At 42.6% G+C, this 13,562-nt stretch overlaps 1 protein-coding gene across 11 annotated transcripts in view; it reads left to right on the top strand.

Annotated features, from left to right (window-relative positions):
- Window positions 1-13,562, top strand: part of Eri3 (ERI1 exoribonuclease family member 3) — a 133,587-nt gene that overhangs the window by 25,138 nt on the left and 94,887 nt on the right. For all 11 annotated transcript variants that reach the window (XR_011708828.1, XM_034636828.2, XM_027937171.2 and 8 more), the window contains one exon: window positions 8,924-9,040. Coding sequence is in view for 10 of the 11 variants with exons in the window: in XM_027937171.2 (XP_027792972.1) it covers window positions 8,924-9,040 (117 nt within the window). In the remaining variant the exon portion in view is untranslated. The remainder of the gene's footprint in view (window positions 1-8,923; window positions 9,041-13,562) is intronic.

The following is a 13,562-nucleotide window of genomic DNA, read 5'->3' as shown; positions in this document are numbered from 1 at the left end:
GAAGCCCCCAAAGGAAGCTCATGGTGATGATGTAGAATTGGTTGTTGGTAACAATGACAAAGAGTCCCCAGGTTGGTGCCTCATGATCTGCAGGAATTTCTGTGATCCAGTTCCAGATTTGTGGCCAGTGTTAGAGAAGCATTTCTTAGAACTAGAAGTGGCAAGACAGACTTGATAAGCTCCTGACTTGTGTCTGAGAGTTCTTCATAGAAGAGGTATCCAAACCTTCTTTATGGTCCATTTGGACAGAAACAAGGTGTTCTTCTGGAAGTTTCAAAGAATAATATGCTGAGCACTGTGAAGGTAGTTGATGTCCAGGTCTGCTAAGGTGGCAGGCATCACCACAATGAAGAAACCTCTTGATAGCTCCCTAACAGAGATGTACAGCTTGCTCTATTAAGTTCTGGATGTGACATGCCAGTTTTTCTCCCTAAGCTCTTGGCATCAAGGAAGATGAAATTTGATGGCAAGAGCCAGGGATGGTTGGCAGATCTAAAGGACTTTCCCCAGGGGGGCTTAAAAGTGGCCAGAGTAAGGGTTTATTCTGAGAGAAAATGAGAGCCTTGAGTTCTGATTCTAACTTGGTCACTGTCTCTGTGGCAAGGAATGTAACATAGATGTTCTAGACTGTTACGCCTTTGCTATTCAAAGTATAATCTGTGAACCAGCAGCGACCACTTTACCTTATTAACAGTAGAATATCAGGCCTTATGCCAAAGCTAAATAGAATTTGCAGTTTAACAAGATCTTCAGGTAGTCTGAAGACTGAGAAATGCTATTCTAGTCTGAACCAATACTTCTGAAACTTCAGTGAGCATCAGAATGACCTAGAGAGTGGATTAAAACCAAGATTGCCCCCCTTTGCCCCAGCTTCTGATTCAGATAATCTGAGGTAGGGGCCAGAATTTGCATTTCTAACAAGTCCCTAAGTAATGAGATGCTGCCTATGAGGAACTGTGGTTTGAGAACCACTGACTGCCTTAACTTTCTCATCCATAAAATAGGGGAATAATTCCTGCCAGCTAATGGAGATGTGGGATCCCAGGAGCTAATGTGTGAGAAAAGGGTTCAGCGCACAGTGGGCAGGATGACAGACTGTATATTCTTGCTTAGTAGTTTGATTTTTTTAAATCTGTCATGTCAGCCCATTTTCTGTACTGACTTTTGGCCATCAGATGTGGACAGAAAAACAGGGAATCTGTGAGCTACCCTGTGGGGAAATATCAGCAGTTTCTATGGATGGAAATTACTGAGCAGGCCTTCCTGAATCCCAGCCAGCTTCTCTGGGCTCCTAGCCATGTTGCCTGACCAGAACTCTCTGTGTGCCTGAGTGAACCTGGTTCTGTCTTGATCACCTGTTACCCCCAACTCTTCAACCACAGCCAGTGAATTGTTAGGACAGTATTTGGATTGACTGGAAAAATGGTAATTCTCTAATCAAGCCTCTGATGCATCTTGTGATTCTGAGCAAATTACATGACTTTCCCCCAGCTCTTTAGGGGGAAAATAATTGACTAGGCATTGAATGCATGTGCCCAAGTCCCAGAGTGGAGACTTTGGGCCTCCAGAGTGAGAGGAACTGAGGAAGAGGCTATTCAATCTAACATGTTGGTTAAACGTGGACTCTAGAACTGGACTATGTAGATGTGAGTCTTATCTTCATCACCTGCTAGCAGTGTGACCAAGGGCAAGTTACTTTTACTCTTTACTGCCTCGGTTGCCTTATTGTAAAAGGCAGTTAATAATAATACCAATATTATAGAACCAATATTATAGAAAGATAAAATTAACTAATACGTGTAAGTGCTCAGAGCAGTGCCTGGCATATAGTAGTTATACATGTTGATACTTATTGGTGGGATTAGTACTTAATATTATTTTGACCCATGGCATTGTGGGAAGCTATTGGTGTACAGCAGGAGGCTGGAAGGCAGACCCTACTTTTCTGGAAGCATACTGAGAACCATCTAGCCCTCTATCAACATAGTGGATAGAGTCAGGGCACTGCCCAGAAAGATTTGTTTGTCTTCCATTGGAATGGTAAGTTGGGCTTAGTACCCTATTCTGTTTCCATGCTTGCCCTTAGTGCTGCCTTCAGGGGACCTCTCCTGCACACAACTAAGATTCGTTTAAATTAATTACATGACAAATATATGCAAGTAGCTACAAAGAAATCATTTGGTTGTTTATTGCCCTGAAGGGTCAGCTTCACAAAGGCCACTGATATCTGAAGTTATATATAATCAGGTATGTAAAAATGTTTGAACTGAAGCTGTTTCAGAGTCACCTGCATATAGAGGGAGACACAGGTGTGCACACCTCTAGGTGAGGATATGGTTTGTAAGGCTTTTGCTTCCCTTCACTTATTGATACTGTGTTGTTTTGAAAAATTCTGATTTTAGTAAAGGTAAATTACAGTTCACTCTGTATCTTCACCCTCTCCAATAAAGAATAGCAGTGTCTGTTTTCACCCTTGTTTCTATATTTTAACTGCTTTGGGGTCTTGGAGGATGGGTGGAGTGGAACATACAGGTGAAAAATCAGGCCTTTAAAGCTCTGATTTTGTACCATTCCTTGTTCTGAAACTTTGAGCATCAGCTCTCATCTGTCAAAGTGTAAATCAGCAATTAAAACCCAAACAGCCAAATGCCAAAGATGACCCGAAGCACAAAGCAACTGACAAACAAGTCCGGACAAATCGACGGGTAATTTATAAGCTTTGCCCTAAAATCTAATTATTTGGCAATTCGAATTTGCAGCCAGCCAGGGCTCGGCAATAAATTTAACCCGCCATAAATTATTTAGGAGCAGGCTGTGGTGTAAATCAAAACCACGAGTGTTTGTTTAAGAAATAAGCTCCTTGTGCATAAAATGTCTTTTTTTTTTTCCTCCAAGAGAGAAACTGTTAAGCAAACCATGCCCTGTTGCCCAGTGCAGCCCTTATTTCCACTGTCCAAAATCACCTTTTCCCTATGGCCCAGAGACCCCCCTTGTTCCTTTGGAGAAAGGGCAAGCCTTTGCATGGGATTTTTATTCAAAACCACCCATTTGGATAAAACTCATCTTGTGCCAGGTACTCCTTTTTCTGTCTTGAGGTGTGATGTTGCTTTTGGATTTTATCAAAACTTTTCAGTATAGGAGCAGGTGCGTTTTGGAATTTTTTTCAAACGGGAAGGAATAGATTAACTGTTACTGTCTTCAAATCGAGGAAATGCCAGTTCCTTTTTAGATTAAGAGGGAAAAGCCATGAAAAATGATCCACTCATTCTCTTATTTCAGATAGGACCATGGAAACATCAGCTCAGACAGAGAAGAATCTATGCTTTGGAAAAAAGGGCTAGAATGCTCCACTATTAACCATTGTCATGAATTCCAGCAGTCTAATCTTAGTTCTTTCTGCTTAGAATCAGTATTTTTTGTTGTTGTTGTTTTCTATGTATGTATGTATGTGTGTGTATATATATATATATATATATTTTTTTTTTCCCTTTTTGTTTTTTTTTCAAGAATTGAACTCAGGGGCACTTGACCACTGAACCACATTCCCAGCCCTCTTTTTTATATATATATTTTTTTTTTTTTTTTTTTTTTTTTTTTTTAGAGACAGGGCCTCGTTAAGTTGCTAAGGCTGATTTTGAACTGTGATTCTCCTGCCTCAGCCTCCTGAGTTGCTGGGATTACAGGCATGCACCACTGTACCCAGCTCCAAATATAATCTTATTGCTGCAGACAGTTGAGTGAAAGGGAATTTGAATACCCCCAAAACAACCTACACATTTATTTCTTATAATCTACTGAAGGTGAGGTGAAATTTCTTGTGAAATGCTGTTTCAGTTTTGTCCTCAGTTTATCAGTGGAATCTGGGGTTCCTAGTTGAGCAATTTTAAAGCACCTGGGTTTAAAACCTCTGTTTCAACTCACTTAAAAAGGTAAAGGTGAATGAATACTTGCCTGGTTTTTCTCTTTTATTTCTCTGTCTTCTCTCCCCTTTAGAGGATTTGTAGTTGGCATTTTATTGAGAGAGACAATAGTTACAATAGGTTTGAAACTTTGGATACTTGACAAATTGAAATTCTGAGGATTTTTCCTCAATTGTCAAGTTGTAGCCAGTTCCCCATCCACTACCAGCAGACCAATATTTTGGATATTTTGCTCTGCCCTTGGACAACCTAATGGTGTAGGTAGTTTGTAGGTGCTTAGCTATCCCTATTTTAGCACCAAAAGTCCTCTGTTCCCTGAAACCCTTGGCTGCAGACAAACTTGGTAGCTGGTTAAAGGTGAAACTGTAACTTAGTGGTTTGTAGCAGTTGAGGGAAGAAACCACTTAGGGATGAGAGAGTGGTTGATCTAGGAGAAAGGACTTTAAGAGTGTTATATATCTCTATATTGAATCCTAGCTCTGCCACTTGCCATCTTTGTCTTCTCAGGTAGATCACCCCTGTGACCTGTGGAAGGTCCCCTGAAAGCAGAGTGTTTTCTGTTAGAGCTAGAAAATCATGAAAACATCAGCTCAGACAGAGAAGAATTTATGCTTTGGAAAAACAAGCTGTCTTCCTCCGTCTTCTACTTGTTAGCTTCTTTGTATGTATGCTCAACAACATTGAGAGTGAGGATTGTGAACCAGAACAGATAGATCTAGGATATAAACTGAAGGCTCAAGGTTCTTGCCCTTCCTCAACTCATAACCTAGAGTCATCCATGCTGCTGCAACTATGTTGGAGACTTTTCAGTGGCAATTCTCTGGAACTTTCTGCCTGGGAATCCTCATACATTGTTGTTACAATTTGAGAACAGCCTCTCTTTCCAGGAGACAGTAAGACTGAGTGTAGCCCTTCATATTTAGAGAATCAGACTTTGTTGACCTATCAGACTCTGAAAGCTTGCTAGCCCTACTTTTTCCCATTTGGAATCTCACCTTCACCCCTTACTGGCAATATAGTCATAAGTAAGTGACTTACCTCCTTTGGGCCATAGTTATGAAAATAGGGATAGTAATGATTCTATTCCCACCTTGTGAGTTGTTCCCTTTTGGCACCTAGCACAGCATCTGCCACAGAGTACATAGTAAATGGAAGGATATAAGATGCTTTTGTTTTTCACATGTCCTGGAGATTGTTGGAGATTGACTACTCTGCATCCTTTTCACAGATTTTGAGCTTCTCAGGGAGAGGTACCACTTCTCATTGTATTTATCTCTATGTTTTCATCTAGTCCCTGCTTGGTAAATAGTCGGTGCTAAATAGTATTGGTTTATGACCTACTGATGGTGTGGATGACATGAGAAAATGTATGTGGAAGCACATTTTTGTAAGTAGAAAAGCATAACACTTTGTATGTCCCTCCACTAAGGTATTTATCACAATGTACTGTTCATTATTTGCTCACTTATCTTTTACATTCACTAGTTCATGTACTTCTCTAAAGCAGAGACTATGTCTTATCTCTAAATCACACTCCAACACTTCATGATGTCAGTAGGTACTCAGGTAGTTTAATTGAGTGCAAATGGCATATGAAGATAAGGAATTGTGAAGCTGTTATTAGGGGCAGGAAAGAGGGCTTGTAAATACAAACTGGCTCCTTTTTCCTTTCTGGTGCTGCCATTGCCCAAGTATTCAACTGTTCCTGAAAAGAATTCTTCCTTGGGGAATGATGAAATTGGATGTGGGGAAAAGAGAGGGACAGGGATAATAGTTTCATTATCCGAGCAACTGAACTTAGAAGCTGGGACCTGGGCACATCTTCACAAATCCTTGGTTAGAAATGATGCTATCAACCTGTAGTATTGGGATTATGTCTCTGATCATTATCAGCTAAAAACTGTCAAGGAAGTGTTTGGCATGACTTAGGTACACTTGCTGTAGTGACCTCCGTTTGGTGCAAGGTAGGCCTCCTCTTGCGTGATTGGGATGTTGGGCCCAATATTTTCAAGTCTGTACTTGCTGAATGGTATGGGAAGATAAGAAATACATAAGTGAGGTCCTTTCTGCTCTGACTTCTCTGAAGGCTTTTTATCAAGAGCTCTTCTTTTGCATCTTCAGTGGCTTAAATGAATATGCCAATGTGCAGGCTCATTGTTAACAATTCCTGTGCAGCCAAAGGGCTCCTGCAGTCATGTTTTGAGACTGGCTCTTGAAAGTCCCTCTTGTTACTGGGGAATACTCCTGACTGATGGGCTAGCAACATCAGAAAGGTGTGTTTATGATAGGCCCAGTCTGATGTGTCCTGGTCGGTGGGTCCAGGCACCAAAGGGGTCCATGCCTTTTTCCCCACATGGAGCTGAGGTGGCTTGTTTTTTTGTCTCAGGGAGGGTGGCATTGAGTTCAAGCACATTGATCAGCTCCATTTCCCTATAGGTAAGGAAGCCAGCAGGAGGGAAGTTTGAATACTAACCTGCAGTGGGGAAACCCGAAGGCCAAGTTTTTAGGGAGTCTGTTGGGCATGCTGACTTAGGGCTGGTCAGAGCAGGAGCTGGAGTATGTACAATTTTATAATAAATACTAATGAAATTCCAGGTCTATAATAGCATTTCAGATACCTAAAACAAACCATGTGCTTGTAAAAAAGTGGAAAGAGATCAACTTTAAGCCATAAATTCTTGGTAATAGAGGAGTTTTTTTCTATTTATGTTTGATAGATATTTTTGTTTCCAGAGGAATGTCAACTCCTAATTTCATAATGTATCATGGGCTTAAGAAAATTGAATTTAATAAAAGCCAAAGATGAATGGCATCCTTAAAGGTCCCAACACTTGTCTTTATTAGCAGGACAAACTGCAGGTCTCCAAACACTGCTTCTCTCAAATGAAAGTTTAAATGAAAAGTACAGTTGTGTCACAGGTTAAATTTCATTGTGGGCCCAGCTAACATTGTTAGTGAGGAGCTGGCTGTATTTGTTTCCTTAGACACCAGGGCAGCCAAACTCACTAGGCTATGGGGCTCTTTCTATTGGGGGAAGTGTTTCTCCTACTTAGTGGAAGGGAAGAATTTGTGGAAGGAAATTCAGGAGTCAAATGAGCCCAACTCAGATGGGATGCACTTCAGAGTTGGCTCTTGGAAATCTAAATATCTTATTTTTCAGGGAGACCAGTGTGTATGTTGTGTATGTGTGTGTTCACGTTTGTTTTTCAGAGCAAACTCCTTTCTCTCTGGGCTGCTTTGTAATGCTTTGTGGGGAACAAAAGGCCTAGGGAATTGAAGAATGAGTTTTCTTTTCTCTTTGCATTAGGAGGAGAGAGCTATCACTAAGTCTTAAGCAGCATCCCAGGCCTCCTCCTCTGTCTCCCCTCTGCCTCCGCCTTGCAGCTATTTTGCCCTTCCTATGCTTGGCAATAAGCTCCTGTCAATTTCCCCATCTTTGGGGATCAGCCCAGAGAGATCAGGCAACCAGAACCTTTGAATTTCTCTGGCATGAAATCTGACTGCCTTGATTTGGTTTTTCATTCCTGCTGTTATGTGTTGGATTGAAATCAATGCTTTAAAAAGAAGCCCAATATTAGCGGGTATGTTTTCAGGGGAGGATACGTGGTTTCCCTGGGACATCAGGAGATGACTATTTCTCTTTTTGTTTTCCCACCCATCCATTTTCCCAGTGCTGTCAGGTGTCATCAGCCCCTCTGTCGCTTCCCCAGGCTGTCTCTGAAGAGAACCAATTGGCCTTGATTTCAGAGATACTGAAAAAGTGCCCTCTAGAATGGGGGTTCAGAGGCAGGGATGCTGACTGTTGGGGCCACTGAGTGAGCAAAGCCCCCCTTTTCTCTCTGCAGTGGAGGCCTTTTCCACATGCTAATTTGACTTGGAAGATTTTGCTTTTATTTATTTTTTTTATTATTTCCTATTTGTCTCTTCCAGATGTTTTCAGGGCAGTTTTTTTGGTATGTGTGTGTGTGTGTGTGTGTGTGTGTTGTAAACTAATTCCATTCATGTTTTAAAAATTTATGAAAGCGCTAATAAAAATGTCAAAGTGGTAAAAATGTTAGCTTTTCCTCTGCTTTGATTAAATTTTGCAAACTGTTTTTGAATATTAAAAAGCAATATTTTTTTTTATTCTCTCTTGTTGTTTTCCCTCTTCTCTCTGGTGCGCGTGTGCTCTCCTGCCCTCTCCCCCCTCTGGTGTGTCCCTCCCTTCCCAGGAGCGATGTATGAGACATGCTGCACAGCCAGCGTTCTGCAAGCCTGTTTGCACACCAGGACCTTGATGCTGTGCATCTCTATTAAATAACGGAGACAAATTAATCTTAGAGACACCAAACAAATTGTCACTCCTCCTCCTTCTCTTCCATTACGTTCAAGTGGACTGGGAAGGGCTGGCTAAGCAATTGGGCGAGGGCCGGTTGGGGGTGGATATAAGAGGGGGAGCATGTACTGCCTGAAAGAAAGGTGGGAGGCACTAGCTCCTATTACTTGTCTTCAGTTTTCTGCTTCTCTTGGTATCTCCTTTGGCTTTGCTTTATTTATTATTTATCTTTCTTTTTTTTCCCCCTCATAAAAACTAAAGAAACAGCTCTGTTTAAACTTCATGCAAGGAAATCTCTGAACTGGTCTGATGGCTGATTGTCTATATGGCAAGAGATCCAGACTCATTCCTGGACAGGGAACTTGGAAAAAGGAAGGAGGATCTCTTTTTAGCAGGCCTCTGCTAGAGAATCTGTTGGAGAAACTGTGGCGGATTATACCACTGTCTTTCTTCCCCTTTCCAGAAACAATGGAGATGAAGCATGTATTTGTCTAGTCCAAGGAGCCTGTGAGGCTACTAGCAGTGGGAGGGTTAGGACTATAACTATGCTGGTGCCATCTTGTTCAGCCTTGGGATTGGCCTGGAAGGAGTCATGAGCCCCAAACATTCATTCTTTCTTAAAGAGTTATCATTTGAAATGGTTGATTAAAATAACTTAACTTCCTTTTCTGTGTTTTTGGCATTACAGGAAATCATCGAGTTCCCCATCCTGAAACTAAATGGCCGGACCATGGAGATTGAGTCCACCTTTCACATGTATGTCCAGCCTGTAGTTCATCCACAGCTTACCCCCTTCTGTACAGAGGTAAGGGCCCTGGAGTTGAGTAGCAAGGGCTGCTGGGAGAACTTTGGGATTATTAGTGCTCAATATAGGCCACTTAGGGAAAACTTAGGTCTGGTTAGTAGTTAACGCAAGCACATCTTTTGGGCCTGGCAATTAGCTTTTCATAAAGTTGTGACTCCACTTGTGCCTGGAATTCTAGGGAGAGCAGTAGCACAACCTAATCTAGCTTCCCCAACATTTTCCCTTCCTTATCATTCCTGCTTTTCCTGGCGACTGGGCAGTTGGAGTCTGGGATGGTATTTCTGGGTCACAGATTCTTTCTAGTTCTATTTTCTTTAGGGTCAGTTGGCAAGAGGTGAAGATTTCAGCCACTTGGAAGGAAATGTTATGTTCAGGTTTTCTTAGCTTTCTATCCTTCTGTAAAATGATCCTGTATGGAACATTGGTTGAACTTGTGGGAAGCACACGCTATTACCAAGGAAAGAGAAGACAGGCTGGCCAAGGCTGAAAGATCCTTACCCTGGCTAGTACTGTACTGGCCACCTTGTCAGCAGATTATACTGACCCTGTTTTACAGATTATAAAACTGGGACTGACTGAGATTTTGAGTTTTGCTGAAAGCTCAGAAGAGCCATTGGCAGAGGGAAGGAGCCCCTGAAAGTTCTGACCTCCAGTACAGTGAGGAGAAGCCTTCTGTGGATGCTTTCCCCTATGACATGTCATGTTTTGCATCCTGCGGTGGAATCATGAGTCAGATACATGTAGTAACAGAGGTGATGGGAAAATGTGAATGTTCTGGGATCTTTTAGGAGTTTGGCACTGAGGTATTAGAGGTTGTGTGCCTTCATTTAGAGACCTACGTCCTACCTGTGAATGGAACAGGAAGAGAGAAGTTCTTGAGTAATCCCAAACATCTCTGGAGTGGAGTAGGCTGCAGGGGGGCCTGCTTGATAGATAGAGTTGGGCATCTCATTGACCTCTAGATTGACAGCCAAGGTGCAAGGTCACCTGGACTTGATGTCAGAATTTGCCATCCGTGGCAGGTGTCTGGTCTCTTAAGCTTTTTGTTCTAACTAATGATATTGAGGTTTTTCCTTATTTTTATCTCCTGGTTTCCCTGCTTTCTCCTGGAACTCACCAGAGGTAAGTTCCAGGAGAAACTAATGTTTCCTTTTGGCTCCTTTTGAAAAAAAAAAAAAAAAAATCTCCATTTTAATATGGTAAAAATTCTCTTCCTTTTGGGAAGGGAGGGAAGCCAATCACCTGAGCCCTCCATTGGCTCAAAAGTCTAAAGTCTTCTCGTCCTATTCTTCATCCTCTGTGTGAGGCCTATACCTTTTGGGCTCCAGGCAGACTCTGGTTTTGGAAAGGTTACTGCTGGTTTGGGACTGTTTACCACCATTGTTCCAGAGTATCTAGAGTGCTCAATATAGGCCACTTAGGGAAAACTTAGGTCTGGTTAGTAGTTAACGCAAGCACATCTTTTGGGCCTGGCAATTAGCTTTTCATAGAACATATGGGGACCAGAGAGATTTTCACCAGAGCAGGGCTGCTGCTGCTGCTGTTAGGAGGAGGGGAAGAAACATTGTGAGAATGTGAGGAAAGTCATGTTTCTTCTTTCTAGACAGTTTCACCCGAGGACATACATGCATAATTTGAGGGGGAGTAGGAGTATGGTTGGGATATTGCTATAAAGCCTGTTTGTGAAATAAGATTATGGTTGTGTTGCTGGCACTGGGTCATTTTGTCTCGGGCTTCAGAGCTCAAAACTCTCCATGACCTGGCCCCTGCTTTGTTGTCCAGCCTCATATCTCCTTGCTTCATCTCCCACCTGGCTCCTGTCACCCAAAGGCTGTCCTTCTATAGTTCATGTTTGGACATGGTGGTTCCTCTGCCTGTACACCACTGCCGCTCTCCTCCCTCTACCTCCTGCTTGTCTTCTAGAAGTCTGTAAATGGTCACCTTCCCTGGGAAGCTTTCCCTGATCCCAGCCTGGGTTGTGCTTGCCCCAGCTTTGCGCTGATCAGACACATTATACTTTTAACTATCTGTCTCCCCACTAGACTGTGAGTTCCTTGAGGACAGAACTAGACCTGATTCATCTCTACCTCATCATTAGGGTCTGATACTGAATAAACACTTGAAGTATCTTCTGTAGATAGACAAATGTTGTCAAGGAGTTGTTCCCATCTCCCCCAAAAGCAACTGTACTCCTGACTTGCTCTTTTGAGTAAGTAAAGTCTTTTTGGAAAACTTCAGATTATCTAAATATCGCTTTGTCTTCATATCAGGTAGAGCTGTATCACAGAGAGAAGCATAGACATAGGATGGAGGCTGTTCTGGAATTTCACCCACCCTGACAGTAGCTGCCTTTATGGGAAGGGGTGGAGGTCATTTTTTATTAGGAAGTGTAACAACCCCAAGCCCTTTCAGATGGTATCCAAGCTGCTATTCTGGTGGGATTTTCTCTTGTGCACAACAAGTTCTTATGAACCCGAGCTTGTGCATGTGTGTACATACACGTGTGCACACACACGCATGTGGCAAGTACACAGGTGAACACAATCTTGTGTGAAGAGAGACAACAGGAAAAAGAATTCTCCCTTGGGTGCTTAGCCCACATACAGACACTCTTACTTCTGAGGCTCCGTGTAAGCCTTCTTGAGATCCTTTCTTAATTCCAATTGGTAGTCTGCCTGGAGACCCGGTTCTGACAGAGATAGGATGAGCTGTGTTTCATTCCCTCCCAAGGCCTTTCCTTACCTTGAGAATCTGCTCCAGCACATCAGCACATCTCTGTCGCTAGCAGCTGGGCTGCTTCATAGTTCTTGACCATGTGCAGTCTTTGTTGTTGTTGTCATGAAAAACTAGAAAAATACTCATTTTGCTAAATGCCAGTGAAGGGCTTTTGTCTTGCACCTGTACTTAAAAAGGGTGAGATTTATTGGTCTCTTTGTCTGAGGAGAAAGAGTAGGTTTTATTATCAGATTGTACACCAGAGACAAGTGCTTATGTAATCAACAAACTGTCTTGGTGTCAGAATACGATTGTGTTGGAGATAAACTGTGAAAGGAGAAAGCACTGGATGCTGACATGCTATTGGCAGCGAGTTTCCTGGGCTGCTTCCTGTAGTTGCTAGTATTTAAGAAGAAGCCAGATCATCCCTAGACAAAGCCCTTGTGTGGGTAGGGGATCTCAGTAACCAGCCATGTTATCAGTCAGGGTCAAAAGCCCCTCGCTTGTGGTTTCTGAGTCTGGAGAAGTGGGAGTTAATCTGTAATCCCTCAGTGAAAGGAGCCACAGAACACGCATTAATTCTTTCTCTCACCTCTCCTGCTTTAAGTGGTTAAGGTCTCTGAGCTCTGTTTAGCCTGTGAGCCCTGGTTCTCAGCTTAATAATACTTGGCTTTGCTCTAGTACCTTTCATTGTTAGGATGTGAAAGCTTATTACAAACATATATTAACCTAAGTAGGAATGGGCTTAAACTGCAGCAGGAAGGATTTAAGTTAGGCCTAAGATAGAACTGCCCAATATTTATTTTATAAAATTGTCTCTCTCCCTCACAGTTTCTTTTTTTTTTTTTTTAACATAATTTTTTTTTAGTTGTAGATAGACACAAGATATTTATTTATTTATTTTTATGTGGTGCTGAGGATTGTACCCAGTGCCTCACACGTGCTGGGCAAGTGCTGTACCACTGAGCCACAGCCACAGCTCCCACAGTTTCTTATATAGGTGTTACAGTTTGTCAGTATTAAGTAGGGGACTAATTCTCTTAATTTTACCTCTTCTACATCCAGTGCCTTCACAGCACTGACAGAGATAGGATGAGCTGTGTTTCATTCCCTCCCAAGGCCTTTCCTTACCTTGAGAATCTGCCCAAGATAAGCAATGGGGCATTAGGCCTTCTCCTAGAAGACTATGTCTGATTGAACCAGTATATAAGCCCCTGTGTTTCTGAGGGTCAAGTTCAGATCCTTTAGGAACTCAGCTGTGAGCATGCCTGGCTGGGTCACAGTGAAAATGCTTATTCTATGGGAAACATGGGCAGAGAGAAGCTGACCTCACCAGGCTTCTCCTAGGCTGGGATTACTGATCATGGGAGTAGAGTTCGTGAAACCCCAGGATGCCAGAGCCCTCCCCCAGCCCAAGATGGGAAGAGGTGGGCCTTGTCTATAGTGAGGAATCTTGGAACAGGACATCTGAGTAGATCTCCAGTTTTCCTTTTTGGTATAGTGAGTTTCTTACCCATCTATAATTTTCCTGAAGTCCAGGGCAGGTACTTGTGGGGTACATGGGTGGGGACCTTAGTCCTGTCTGCAAAGGAGGGTCATGGAAAAGAAGGTTCACAGCTACTCCCACTTCTGAGAAAGCTCTGGGTGCAAATGTCAGCCTTGTGTCTAGTCGAATTTCCTGGGGCAAGGTCAGAGTCACTCCTCTTGGCTCCCACCAAGGGTAACTCAGATGAGCTGTACCTTGAAGGGCTTCAATTCTCACTCACACAGGGAGCCAATGGAAGTGGTGCCAAGAACATTCCAAAGT

Source organism: Marmota flaviventris, chromosome 10 (assembly GCF_047511675.1).
Source record: "Marmota flaviventris isolate mMarFla1 chromosome 10, mMarFla1.hap1, whole genome shotgun sequence".
Taxonomy (NCBI): Eukaryota; Metazoa; Chordata; class Mammalia; order Rodentia; family Sciuridae; genus Marmota; species Marmota flaviventris.
This window is presented reverse-complemented; position numbering and strand designations above follow the sequence as displayed.